Here is a 13,469-nt window from a genome sequence, read left to right as displayed (position 1 = left end):
GAATAATACTGGAGCAGCTACTTGAGGATTTTTTAAAAAAAAAAATACAAGAACAGTTAACCAATTAATTCATAGCATAATAGTTTAAGCTTTCCTTAGATTAAGTTTGAGCTTGCAAATGTCAGAAACTTCTAGCTTGGTGTGAAATTTTAATTCATTTAATTATTACTTCTTTACATAAATGTAGACCCTATAACACAGAGAAAAAGTATGGATTCTATTACTTACAAATGCTTAATACCAAAAATAGGCCCTTTGATTTTCCTGGTAAAAAATATACATGAATAGAATTATCATGTAAGATAGAAATTATTATGTAAAATATGAATTTTACATAAATAGTAATACTAATGGAGCAATGTCTGAGATATAGTAGTTGCAAAGAAAGTTTGTTTAAAGCCTTAGACATCCACAAGCAAATGTTGTGATCCACCATAAATTCAACACTGTTCACAAAACATGCATTATCTTCTGTTGTATGTAATTTAAGGGAAAGAATCTACTTCCTCTGAGAGAAACTCCTTTCTAAAGCAGGTAAAACATCACTAGCATTGCTCTACTTTAAAAAAAATGGAAAATGAGGCCAGAAAGAAAAAAAGAAAAGCACATCTCTATAATAAAATGGAAGTCATACGTTTTTAAGCCGCAGAGGATTTTTTTTCTTTAAAAAAAATGGAACATTCATTGTGAGTTATTTGTTGAAGTCTAACATCCATAGGTTTGCCATTAGGAATAAGAGCTCAGCTCAAATAAGGCTGTTATCAGGTCAGTTCATGTCAGCACAATCCAAATCTAGTTAGAACCACACCAAGGATATTTAGTTTACTTTGTACACCTGTGAGATTTAAGGACCTTGAAAATGGTCCCTATTTTGCATCTTTAACCTCTTAACAACAAAGAGGGGGGGTGGGGAATCCGCTGATTCTGGAGGACACAAAAGTGATGGTTTTACTTTTTTGTGTTCTGGATGCAAATCAACGTGCCTTCTTAAGAAGGCTGCCTTTTACAGCTGATTTTTTTTTTATCACAATCTTCTTATTGTAGATCTGAGTACAGAGGAGAAACAACAAAAGCCTTTGCTCTCAATCACTTTGAGAATGCAAGCAAACATATTGCAGCATTATGCCATAAGCCTATTCGTTCACTTTACCGTAGTCCCATTTATTTTTTTTAAAAAATAACAATAATCCCCAAATGTATTATTTTTATAAATCACTCAAGGGGTCAAACACATCTAATATTCCTTCCTACTCCTATTTTCCTCACAACAAACTTGTGAGGTGAGTTGGGACTAAGAGTGAGCGACTGGTCCTGAGTCACACAGCTGACTCTCATGCGTGAAGTGGAACTGGAATTCAGTCTCCTGATTTTCCGCCTGGAGCCTTAACTACTAGAGCAAGCTGGTTCTCTGATTTGATAATCTCAGAATTTATAATTGACAATCTGATGATCAGGTTGGCTAATCTGATTTGATAAAAATCTTAATGACATTGCTGGCAGTTTGGGAGAGAATGGTCCAAGAGAGAGCACCAAAAAGCTTGTTTTATAATGCCCCCAAACTTGCCATATAGCAAGAATATGGCTTATGTACAAAACTAGCTTTTGGACAAACTAATATAAATATATATCTTTATAAAATCATGCACTTGCTTAAGACAGCATAGCAGCCACATTTGTCCATATTATCAGAAAAATATCCCCTACACATGGAGATCACCACATCTGATGAAAACAGGATTTCAGCGTGGCATACATTCTCTGAAAAGGTGGAACCATCCTTGGGTTATATAGTAGCGTTCCAATATTTAAAGGGTCAACCTATTCTTCAAAGCACCTGAAAGCAGAAGCAGAAGCAATGGATGGAAGCTAAACAAGGACAGAACCGAACTTAGAAATAAGGAAAAACTTTCTGACAGTTAGAACAACTAATCAGTGGAATGACTTGCTTCCAGAAGTTGTGGTGCTCCAACACTGGTTTTTAAGAAGATTGGACAGCCACTTGTCTGAAATGGTATAGTTGATTTCCTGTTGAGCAGTGGGTTGTACTAGAAGACCTCCAAGGTCCCTTTCAACTTGTTATTCTGTCATTCTCTCAAGCATCACAAAATGTCACAGGTTATATCAACAGCAGCACTATGTTGTTTGAAGTCATATATCCAACTTCAACTTGCAGAATTGCCCCACGTTGGCTGAAGATTTTGGGAGAGCAAGAACAACATACATAAGCCCCTGGCTTGCAAAACTTCCTATTAGGCAGAAAATATGTCAACAGCTTAAACTGCCCAAAGATAAAAGCTGAATTTATCATACACAAACTGTCATTTCTGACATGCTTAAATTCAACTCTTCAGACGTGGAACTTCCACATACAAATAAATGGTAGTGTAACTGCACCAGTAATTCACAAAACAGGCCACATTTCCATGTCCACTTGTGACTTTAATTCATAAGGCATTTCATTATCCGTCACTGGAACAAGAATTTCCTCATTCCTTTTCAGAATTTCTGCTGTGATCCAACCAACACAATCATGACTACATTCTTAAATTATTTCAGACTGGCAAGGATACTGAGGCACTTCCACGTGGCTCTCCGCCCATTTCATAAAAATAAAACTGTTTCTCTCTCCCTTTCATACACAAACAGAAACACACATTTGTGGCAGGTTTTATTTGCTTGTCTGGGTAATCAGCATTTATGAACTATGGACTTGGAAGGCCAGACTTCGAATGACAAAAAAAGATTGTTAATACAACTGGGTGTTAATTTTTGTTTTCTTTCAAGAACCTCGGAAAAAGAAGGACACTTACCTTGCAGAAGTAGCTCTAGCAGATACATCAACCAGAAGCTTGGCCTAAAATGGAGTGCATTCAGATTTCCAGAACAAATTATTTTGCCTCTGGCTTTTCTAATTCTTTGCATGGAACTTTTTTTTTTTTTTGCATTTGTCATAAACCAGACCTGGCTGAATAATTAACCCAGACTATAGAAAGGCATTGTTTATGCGGCTATTGAAAATGTTAACTGTATACCTCAACAGTTAAACCTCTCTCCCTCTAATATCTACAAGCATAATCCACTTTCCCATGTTAATTAAGACCATGTTAATTCTGCATCTGCTCTGTATCCATTTGTTGTCATTAGTGGGGGAAACAAACATTGCTATCGAATAAGGTGGTCCTTGACTTAGGACCACAACTGAGTCCAAAATTTCTGTTGCTATGTGAGACATTTGTTAAGTGAATTTTGCCCCATTTTACAACCTTGCCACAGTTGTTAAGTGAATCACTGCACTTGTTAAGTTGGTTGCTAAGAGAATCTGGCCCTCCCCCATTAATTTTGCTTGTCAGAAGGTTGCAAAAGGTGACCCCGGGACACTGCAACCATCATAAGTATGAGCCAGTTGCAGCGATCATAAGTGTGAAAAATGGTCATAAGTCACTTTTCTTCATTGGCGGTGCAACTTTGAACAGTCAGTAAATGAACTGTTATAAATTGAGGACTACCTGTATAATTGCTTTTTTTTCTTTGACAGAGGCAATAGTAGAATGTAATATTGGCACTACCGATGATCTTAAGTTCTTTTAACAACCTTTATCATTTAACTGTACTTTTTTATATCTTTCAGGATCCCCTAATAATCAAACAAAAGCTCACAAAAATATCTTTGATACTTGCTTTTTTTAAACACCCTAATTACAAATGCAATTGCTCAATTCAAAGAAGTGAAGGGAACAGATGAAAAAAAAATGACAAAACAGCCCGGTTTAATTTCAAACGTTAATATATTTTCTATTTTATAGGGAATATATGTTTTTTTCACCCCTAATTTGCAGCAATGGTGGCATCCTCATAAAGAGGGGTGAAATTTGTAAGATGCCTCTTAAAATAAATATTTATTTTTTTTATAAAATAATAAAACTTCAAATAAATATTCTTTACACTAGACAATATATTGAAAAATTAGAAAATAAAGACTCAATTTTACTGAAATTGTCCAAAAGGAGAGGAAAAACAAAAAGAAATCAGAGTCTTGCAACTGATGGGCTTCGTAAGGCAAAAAATACAATCTAAGCCATACGGATTGATTCACATTCTTTTGAATGTACAACGTATTAGTATAATATTTTGTGACTCGTGTGCCATACTTGTTTTTATGACACTTGTGTTTTCACAGTTGAAAATATCCTATATACAAAAATATAGCACATCTCTGGCAGAAAATAAATTGGGAGTGGATTGAAGTAGTTTCCTAATTTACAAGTGTACTAATTCCTTTAAAAACACACAAACGCACAACACGCGAGTTTGCCTAGAAGTAGCTTGAGTCTCTTAGCTTATGCAATACTTGGGTGCTGCCACTCGGATCTCCACTGGGTGGATTCTAAAGAAGTGGTCGCCACGAGATTGTGGACTTTTTTCACTGCTGCCCCCGCTCCCCAACCACCAAGAACCCAGTGCCACAATTATAGATCATTTAGCTGGCCCCATTTGATGTTCTATCGTCATCCTTATTACCCGATTAGTGATGCTATGTTGGCTTGTCAATATTCCTGGGTGGGACTTTGGGAACTTTACAGCACACCGTGTTGGACTGTTTACAACGACAACCTGGCCTGTTAACTTGGTCGTAACAGCCCTGGCACAATTTAAGGCAACCCTTGGCTGGCAGGTAACACCACAAGCAAGGCAGAACGAGGGACACGACCCCCATGGTAGACCATCGAGTGCAACAGTGGGCCTGGCTACACGAACATGGGTTATCAGCACAGTTGTCCTCATCGTCATTGGAACAGTGGTAGAAAAGCCCCTTCACACAGCAGACACAGGTCCCGTAATCGACCATGTTCTGGGCTGAGCAAAGACATTGCTTGTCACAGATCCAACAGGATGGAAGAGTCCGTGGATAAGTGCATTCCTTACACTTGCATTTCCCACAGTCCTCACATCGGTAAGCATGCATATGCAAATTTTCTTTGCTGGGGGGTTTCAGCTCCCGAGACTTCAGCTCCGATTTCGGCTGTACTCGTATTATCCCCTCAACAACTGTCCCCAAGGATGACCCCAGAAGTCTCTGTTCGGAGGAATTGCTACTGGTACTTATTCTTGTGCTACCACGTGAGCTGGTGCTGCTGACCGTGCTGATGGAACGGGAGAGCGGTAGTCGAGAAGAAACATGGAGCTGGGGATGTTGAAGCCGGTTCAGATGACGTTGCTCCGTCAAGTCATGTGGCCTTTCGCTCTTGTGCTGGACCGCTGGATGTGGTGCTGGCTTCAGTCCTGGCCGGGGAGCCACCGTAGGAGGTTCTGTGTATTCATTGGTGTTCCGGATAGCCTTGATCTGCTCCAAGGACAAGACGTGAACCTGTTGGGCTAAGACATCCCTCAGGTCAGAATCTCCGAATTGTCTCCCGGTGTCATGCTGGCCTTGAAGCAAGGGTTGTAACCCGCTGCCATTCTGAGCTCTCGTCTCCATCAGTATCCTGAACAGCTATCACTCCCGGAAGCTTAGAACACATCTGAAATCCTAAGTGAAAGAAAAAGAGAATTAGTTGGGTTTTCTTTTTTTTTCCTTTCCTTTTTTTTTTTTTTGCATTTCCAGGTGTGGATGTTTGCTTTGCCAGGCAATGTAACTGGGTGCAGCCTTGCACCCGGTCTCTAAAGAAAGAAAGTCAATCAATCGAGGTCTTGAACTTGAAATAAACAAACCTTTATTTGCTATCCTGAATTGGGCCAAGTTTACGGAAATGCAACACCAATTCCACTTCCTTGGAATTAGGACTTTCAGTATCCACACAGATCTGCACGTAGAGGTCAGCCTGCAGTTTTTGCACACTTAAGTGTGCCCTGAGGTGTACACTTGGCAAGCAGATGCATGTGGCTCACTCCACGACCCCTGATAAATAAACCTAGTGAACACCTGTCACTCTCTCGGGTGCTTTACTTTCATGGCTTACGTCTGAATGAGGGTCCAAATGGGCTTTTCAAATTCTTGCCCCAGATAGAAAAATCTTACATAAGTACAGGTAGGAGCCATTGATTTCAGAGGAACTTATTCCTCTGAAAATAGGAATATAGGATTGAAGACTTAGCTGGAACTTAATCCCCTTCAAGTTGTAGAACTACAATACAGGTAGTCCTCGACTTACTCATATTCATTTAGTGTCCATTCAAAGTTGCAACACTGAAAAAAAATGAGAGAGGGCCATGTTCTACAGGACTGTTGTCTCATCCTTAAGGGTCACATGATCAAAATTCAAATACTTGGCAACTGGCATGTATTTATGACACTTCATGTATTTATGCAGTGCCCCGGGGTTCTTCTGACAAGCAAAATCAATGGGGAAGCCAGATTCGCTTTACAACCGTGTTACTAACTAAACCAGCTGCAACTCGCTTAACAACGGTGGCAAGAAAGGTCGTAAAACGAGGCAAAACGTAACCATGTCTCGCTTAGCAACAGAAAAGGTTGAGCTCCATGGTGGTCATAAGTTGAGGACTACCTGTAGTAGACCCTGAAGCTCTGGGAGCAAAATGGTAGAGAACAGTAGCTCTGAACATGATGTGGCAATCTAGGAAAAATGTTGGCAGCTCATGAAACGTAAAGGCAATGCAGAGAGGAAAAGGAACAATTCCATGCAATGGTAGCAGGAAAGACAATCAGGTTGTTTGGCGCTGGGAGTCGTGAAACTGATAAAACAAATACTTTTGGGTATTTGAGGTTAGTCTTATGTGAGGTGGAAAAAAAACAAACAAACTCGAAAAGCCAGGAACACCCCCCCCACCTCTCTTCAGAATTTTGCATTTGTGTTCCACTTTGCAATTCAAAGTACCAGCAGAGACACATTACAATACTAAGCACTGTCAGGGTTTGCATTGTGCATTCATAACACCAGAGATAATCCATTCACTTCCTGAACATAGCCAGAAAAGGTGGTTTGGCTTACATGGGCAAACATCCTACACATTAACAATAAATCACACAGTTCCAGGAACAGCATGTGACACCGCTGCTTCAACTTAAAACTGAGTTTCCTAAAGCATTATTGCTTAGCTGTAAGAAGCACAATGAACTATGCCCAGAGTAACAAAGATGTCAAACTGGAATGAGAGAGAGAGAGAGAGAGAGAGAGAGAGAGAGAGAGAGAGAGAGAGAGAGAGAGAGAAGCTGAAATTCTTACTTTCTCAAGATTTAGCAAGATCTATTTCACAAAGGTAAAGGCTTTCAAACTAAACTTTATTATACTCCCTGCAATTCAGCAGGCAACACTTTCGAATATGCAAGTACTCAAACGTTGCCTGTCTAGAGAACTTTTCAGGATTTATTTCTGAGAAAACCTGCAAGAAACGGCCACGTTCTTACGGACGTTTGCTTGCAAAATATTTCATTCCTCAAAAACCACTTTGGAGAAGCACTTAAAAATTCTGACTTCAATTTGCCTTCTAAGAACATGAACAAACAGAACTCACTAGCGCTGGACGAAAGTCAGGTACAGACCTATTTTGCAATAACCGTATAAAAATGGGTGTTGCTTTTTTAAAATCCTGCAACAGGAGAAAACGCAGGAGCCTGGAGGTTTCATGTTGTAAATTTAGGATTTCCGTGACAAAGCTTTGCCCTAGAAAAAGATTAGTTTGACATTTTCCCACTTGAGCTGATTCTTCCTCCTGGCAACCCAAGCACATAGCTCCTTCTCTTATTATAAGACTTTTCCTCTCTCTCTCTCTCTCTCTCTCTCTCTCTGTGTGTGTGTGTGTGTATGATTTTTGGAACCCACACTACTTGTTTGCCTCTAAGGCGCTGTCCTGATCTTGCAGGAAGAAAGCCTACTAACAACCTGGAGATAAGGAAGAAACTTCCTGGCTGGGTGGAGGTGGGAGAGAAAAAGCAGTGAGAATGGGGCTACTAATAAGATTGCCTTATCAGGAGAGCTTTGCTGTCTCTCTTCCTATCTCCTCCCTTACGTAAAGCCTTCCAGATAGCAGCTCCATTCAGGAATACCTCCAAGTCAGGTGGACTCTCTCTCTCTTTTATTCCTTTCCCTGGCCTAAATGTATAAGACTCCCTTCAATGTTACTTTTGATAGGATGTTATTATTCTCTCTTCCGGAGCCCAGGAAAATACTTTAAAAGGTAGTATTCTTTCTAGCCTCTCTTTGATTTGATCTGCATAATCAACCTCCCCCCCCACACACACACACACTTCAAGGCATGAGAAAACCTGAACTTTCCCCAAAATAAATAACAGCCCCCAGTAAATGTCATTTGTCCATAAGGGGGCTGGGGGCTGTGGTGGAGGGAGCTTGACCTAGGAATAAGACAGAAGTCACACTCCCAATAGATTGATTTCTCTCTGTCACACAGGTGTTCAAAAAAACCCACCACAAACCAGCAGCTAAACTCCTCTTTTGAAATGGTTCCCCCCCCCAATTGATACCTATGTGTATAATTTAGCGAGATGGCTTTTCTGCCATTGCCCAAAATCAAGATTCATAGGGAGGAAAACGCTCTTTTCCCCTTACAAGTTTCTAAACAGTTCTCTCTCGCTTTCCCCCCATCTCTCTCTCTCTCTCTCCCCCTCTTTTTCTCTCTCTCTCAAAAAAAGTCGGTATTAGGGGAAATTTGACAAGGCGCATACAGACGGGTCCCTTTGACAGACAGAAGCCTATAAGGGGAAAAGGAATAAAGGCAAACTTTCCCACCGTTGTTGTTTCCTGCCTTGTCTTCCCTGTCATATTTACAGCCGGGAGGTTAAATCCCCTGCAGCTAGAAAATGGCCCAAATTAATAAGAGGAGGGGGGGGGGAAAGATTGCCAGCTTTTTTTTTTCTTTCTTTCCAAAACAAGGAATATCTTCCCCCCTCCCTCCAATAAAACAGAAGGCAAGGAAACTGGTAGGGCAGATGTCAACAAAAGTTGCTCCCAAAGTGGTTTGGCAGCGGCCTTGCTCCCCCCCTTCCAGCCTGTTTCCCAAGCAGAGGGGTGCTGGTGGTGGGGAGAAACAGATTTACACTCTCTCCCTTCCGAATTGCAACCAGGAAAAAGCTCCAAGTCCGCAAGGTTTCTCTCCCACCCCACACAAGGGCCAGCGCGAAGCACGAGCTGGCCTTCCTTTTTAAAGCAGCACAAGCCAAAGAACCCCCGATTTCAGAGTTTGGGTCTGCCGAAGCCCAAACCCTTTGACAGGTTTGAAGGAACCCCCCCTCCCTACCCCCCTCCCTACCCCACGGGCTCTGGATTGAGCCGGAGCCTTGCTTTGCAAAGTGTCCGGCTGCAGGCGAGCTTCCCCGCGCCTCGATCCGGGGAACACAGTTACTCTCCTGCAATAATTATTTATTATTATTATTATTATTATTATTATTATTATTATTATTATTATTATTATTATTATTATTATTATTATTAATTTTAACCCGCCCTTGGAAACCAATAATAATAATAATAATAATAATAATAATAATAATAATAATAATAATAATAATAATTAATAATAATAATAATAATAATAATAATAATAATAATAATAATAATAATAATAATAATAATAATAATAATAATAATAATAATAATTTTTTTAACCCGCCCTTGGAAACCACCACGCCATCTCCCACTGACGATCGGGCCACGGGTGGCTGGGTGGGTAGGTTGCTCCCACGCTTGCAAAGACCTCCGCAAAGCGGAGGGGGACCAGCCCACCCGAGAAATCGGGATTTCAGCCACCACCACCCCCCGAGCGCCCTTTCCAAGCAACTTCGCCAGGCTCCATCGCCCTCCCGTCCCCACGAGGGAGAGCAAACACGGGGAAACCCCCCGCCGTCTCGCACAGCGGGGCCAACGGCTCCGATCCGCACGTTTCTGGTGCAAGCAAGCCTTTGGTCTCTCTCCTCTCTCTCTCCTCCCGGGAGTTCGCTTTGCAACGGAAGGGCAAAGCTGCCGGCCGTGCAAGCCAGGTTACCCTCACCCCCACCAAGCCTTCTCTTCTTCTTCCTCACCCCACACACCCCCCCCCCCGTCTTCCTTCCTGCGGCGGGCGAGTAAATGCAACCCCCGAAGCCGTAAAGGAAAAAGAGAGAGAGAGAGAGAGAGAGAGAGAGAGAAGAGGAAAGCGTTTCTTCCGTTTGCAAACTCACTTCGAGTCCAGGATGTAAGCCAGAAGCATCGAAATGTTTTGCTTTTAAACCCGAGGGAGGAGGAGGAAGGGGCCAAAAAAAAAAAAAAAAATCCACTGCAAACTCGGGAGTCTTTTTTTTTTCTTCTCCTCCCTCTCTTTTTCTTTCTTTCTTTCTTTCTCTGCTTGCCCTCTTCCTTCTCCGGAGGGGAAAAATAACAACGAGTCGTAAGCCAGAGAAGCCACAACGCCGCTGCGCCGCGATCAAGGGATTTTCTTAAAAGCAGCAGCAAAAACGCCCTTTTTTCTTTCCCGATCCAGCGAGGATTGGTGGTGTGGTTGTTTTTCTTCTGCTTCTTCTTCTTCTTCTTCTTCTTCTCCCCCTTGGCGATCTCACGACGGTTTCCTCAATCGCTTGTGTGTTGTTTTGGTTTTGTGTGGTTTTTTTTTTTTTATCAATGAAAAGGCCGATTCGTCATTCTGCAGCCGCTTTTCTCTTGCCTGCACCGTACGCGGAGAGGAGCGCGAGGGGAGACAAGCCCCGGCCAACCAACCACGCGAAGAGTGGTTCTTTAATAATAATAATATATAGATATATAGATATATTAAAAAAAATTACGATTCCTGGAGTTGGCTTTGATGATGCGATCTCTCGCTCAGATCCTTTTCCAGCCCGGTTAAAAAGCGGCTTTTTTTCTTTTTTTCTCGGATCGCTTCCTCAAGACTCAGATCGGTTGCAAAAACCGTTTGCAAAAGAAAATGAAGAAAAAAAAAAGTAGTAATAATAATGGGGGGGAAAACAAAATATAGGAAAAAGTAAGGGAGGGTGGCTTTTTTTCTTTCTTTTTCTTTTTAAAGTGGTCGGTGGCTTGCTTGCTTGCTTGCTTCTTCGGAGTTTGTGTGCTGTACGTGAGTGCGTGTTTTTTCCCCCTCTCTTTCTCTCTCTCTCTTTCTCTCTCTCTCTCCCAAGGCAGCTTTGCTGATTACAAAAAAAGGGGGGGGGAGTTGCTGTTGTTTTAAAGGGGAGGGGAGAGGGGAGGAAAAAAATCAGCGGGGTTTGCTAGCTTGCTGCCGCCGCTGCTGCTTGTATCTTTGCAGAAAAGCCAGGTTTGGAGATCCGGTCTCTTAAGAGCTTCGGCGTTTTTCTGCTGCTCCCTCCTTCCCTGGCTTTTTTTTCCTTTTTTTTTTCCCTCCCCTTTCTTTCTTTCTTTTTTTTTCCCCCTTCTTCTCCTTTCCGGAGGAGGCGGGGTGATCTCTCCGCAAAAAGCAAAAGTAAATGGCGTCATGTGGATCCGAGGAGGAACAGAGCCGTTGTTGTCCTAGAGGATATATCGCATCCGGTCCCAGCTCATTGGCTCGCGAGGGATACATTCATTTCCCTTGCCAGGGCGCGCTTGGGTTGTTGCAACTCCGCGGCAGTCGGTGTTCGAGACCCCGGCCGGAGGTGGCGGACGCTCCCGCTCCGGGCTCTCTCCCTCCCTCTCTCTCTCTCTCTCTCTTTTCTTCATTTTAGGGTGGGGACGCCACTAAAATCCCCAATGCACCCCAGGAATAAAAGGAGGGGGGGAGAGAATCGGCGGATATCTCCTATTTGCCCTAAAGAAGCCTCGCTTCGGGGGAGTTGATGTTGGGGGAATGGGAAGGAAAAAAAAAAGGAGGTGGGGAGAGGAAAAAAAAAGGGGGGAGTCGTGTTTTCCCTCCGGTGACATTTTGGACAAAGGGGAAAGAAAAAAAAAGAGCGCAGGAAAGGGACTCCAACCTCCCTCTCCCCACCCGCCACCCGTCCTGCTCGCTCTTGAGATCAAATGGGGAGGGGGGTTCCCTCCCTTAAATAAGCGGGTTGAATCTTGACCTTAGCAAATGGTCTTTTTTTTAAAAAAACACGGAGGAAATGTGCTATTGCTAAGCACATTGATTTGTGCTTCTTAGATTGTAAGCCGCCCTGAGTCTTCGGAGAAGGGATATAAATGGGATTAAAAAAAAAAAACTTTTTCGGGGTGAAAACAAAATCCACGCAGCCCTTTTTTCCCCCCTCCCGGGAATGCCCCGTTATTCCCCACCCAACCCTCACCATCTCAAATTGCAAATTGGGTTTTATTCGGGAGGAGAGGGGGGGCGTGAGTGTTTCCCGGGGTTTTTCCTCCACGAGGCTCCGTGTAAGCGGGGGGGGGGGGGGAAAGGCTCTTCGCTGGGGATCTTTGGGGATCAACCCCGCTGAATCCGCCGCCTTGCCTTACTGAGCCTCCAAAGAAAGATCCTTGGGAAGTTAAGATGCCCTTGGGATGGGGCAAGTCCGAAGCCTCCTTAGGATGGGAATCGGGTGTGTGTGTGTGTGTGTGTGCGTGCGGTTTCGAGGGACCGCAGAGTCAGACCAGGCAGTCGCCCCCTCTTCTCCTCCCCCACCCCCCACAAAAAAAAAAGACCCAAAGGAAGCTGAAAGCGGAGCTTCCTTAGGATGGGAAGCGTGTGTGTGTGTGTGTGTGTGTGTGTGTGTGTGTGTGTGTGTGTGTGTGTGCAAGCGGTTTCGAGGGACCGCAGAGTCAGACCAGGCAGTCGCCCCCTCTTCTCCTCCCCCACCCCCCACAAAAAAAAAAGACCCAAAGGAAGCTGAAAGCGGAGCTTCCTTAGGATGGGAAGAGCGTGTGTGTGTGTGTGTGTGTGTGTGTGTGCAAGCGGTTTCGAGGGACCGCAGAGTCAGACCAGGCAGTCGCCCCCTCTTCTCCCCCCCTCCACAAAAAAAGACCCAAAGGAAGCTGAAAGCAGAGCTAGGCAAAGGCAGCGGGGCCGAAATAACTTAACACGTGGTGCGGGGGAATTGCATCATGAATGTAACTTCGCGGCTGGTTCCCACCCACCTAACCCCCCCCCCCTTTCCCGTCCCACCCACCTAACCCCCCCCCCCGCCTTCCCGTCCCCCGCCTCCATTCAAAGAAAGGTAATCCAATCACCTAGCCGATTTTCCAGGGCGCTACGCGGGGGAGGAGAAAAAGGGGAGGGGATCGTGTTGGGTGGATTATCCCGAGGGGACGTTGAGTTACAAGTGTTAGCTGCAATTCCGCCACCCCCTCCTCCCTTCCTATCCTTCCCCTCCCCTTTTCTATCCTCCCCACTTACACACACACACACACACACACACACACACACACACACACACACCACCACCGCCCCCCCTTCACCCTCGGCGTGTTAGTGCAGGGGTCTTCAAACTTGGCCCTTTTATGACTTGTGGACTTCAACTCCCAGAATTCCTCAGCCAGCAAAGCTGGCTGAGGAATTCTGGGAGTTGAAGTCCACAAGTCATAAAAGGGCCAAGTTTGAAGACCCCTGTGTTAGTGTGTACGTGAGAAGCAGAACGCTGCCCT

At 43.7% G+C, this 13,469-nt stretch overlaps 2 protein-coding genes across 5 annotated transcripts in view; both read right to left on the bottom strand.

The window, feature by feature from the left end:
• Positions 1–11,577, bottom strand: part of SPRY2 (sprouty RTK signaling antagonist 2) — a 31,552-nt gene extending 19,975 nt beyond the window's left edge. Inside the window, exons 1-2 of one of the 4 annotated variants that reach the window (XM_083362352.1) lie at positions 10,130–11,573; positions 3,785–5,527 (exon numbers count right to left, since the gene is read on the bottom strand). In XM_083362352.1, coding sequence (XP_083218478.1) covers positions 4,532–5,476 — 945 coding nt within the window. In that variant the 5' untranslated portion in view covers positions 5,477–5,527; positions 10,130–11,573 and the 3' untranslated portion in view covers positions 3,785–4,531. Of the gene's footprint in view, positions 1–3,784; positions 5,528–9,823; positions 9,933–9,998; positions 10,017–10,129 lie in introns of those variants that run through there. The other 3 variants (XM_083362354.1, XM_083362353.1, XR_014492486.1) reach the window with 3 other exon arrangements.
• Positions 1–13,469, bottom strand: part of LOC310639556 (uncharacterized protein) — a gene marked incomplete at its 5' end in the record, with an annotated part of 500,180 nt that overhangs the window by 81,199 nt on the left and 405,512 nt on the right. The gene's annotated exons all lie outside the window — the stretch shown is intronic.

This window comes from Vipera ursinii (genome assembly GCF_947247035.1).
Source record: "Vipera ursinii genome assembly, chromosome: 4".
Lineage (NCBI taxonomy): Eukaryota > Metazoa > Chordata > Lepidosauria > Squamata > Viperidae > Vipera > Vipera ursinii.
Note: the sequence above shows the minus strand (reverse complement) of the source record. Positions and strands in the feature narration are given on the sequence as shown.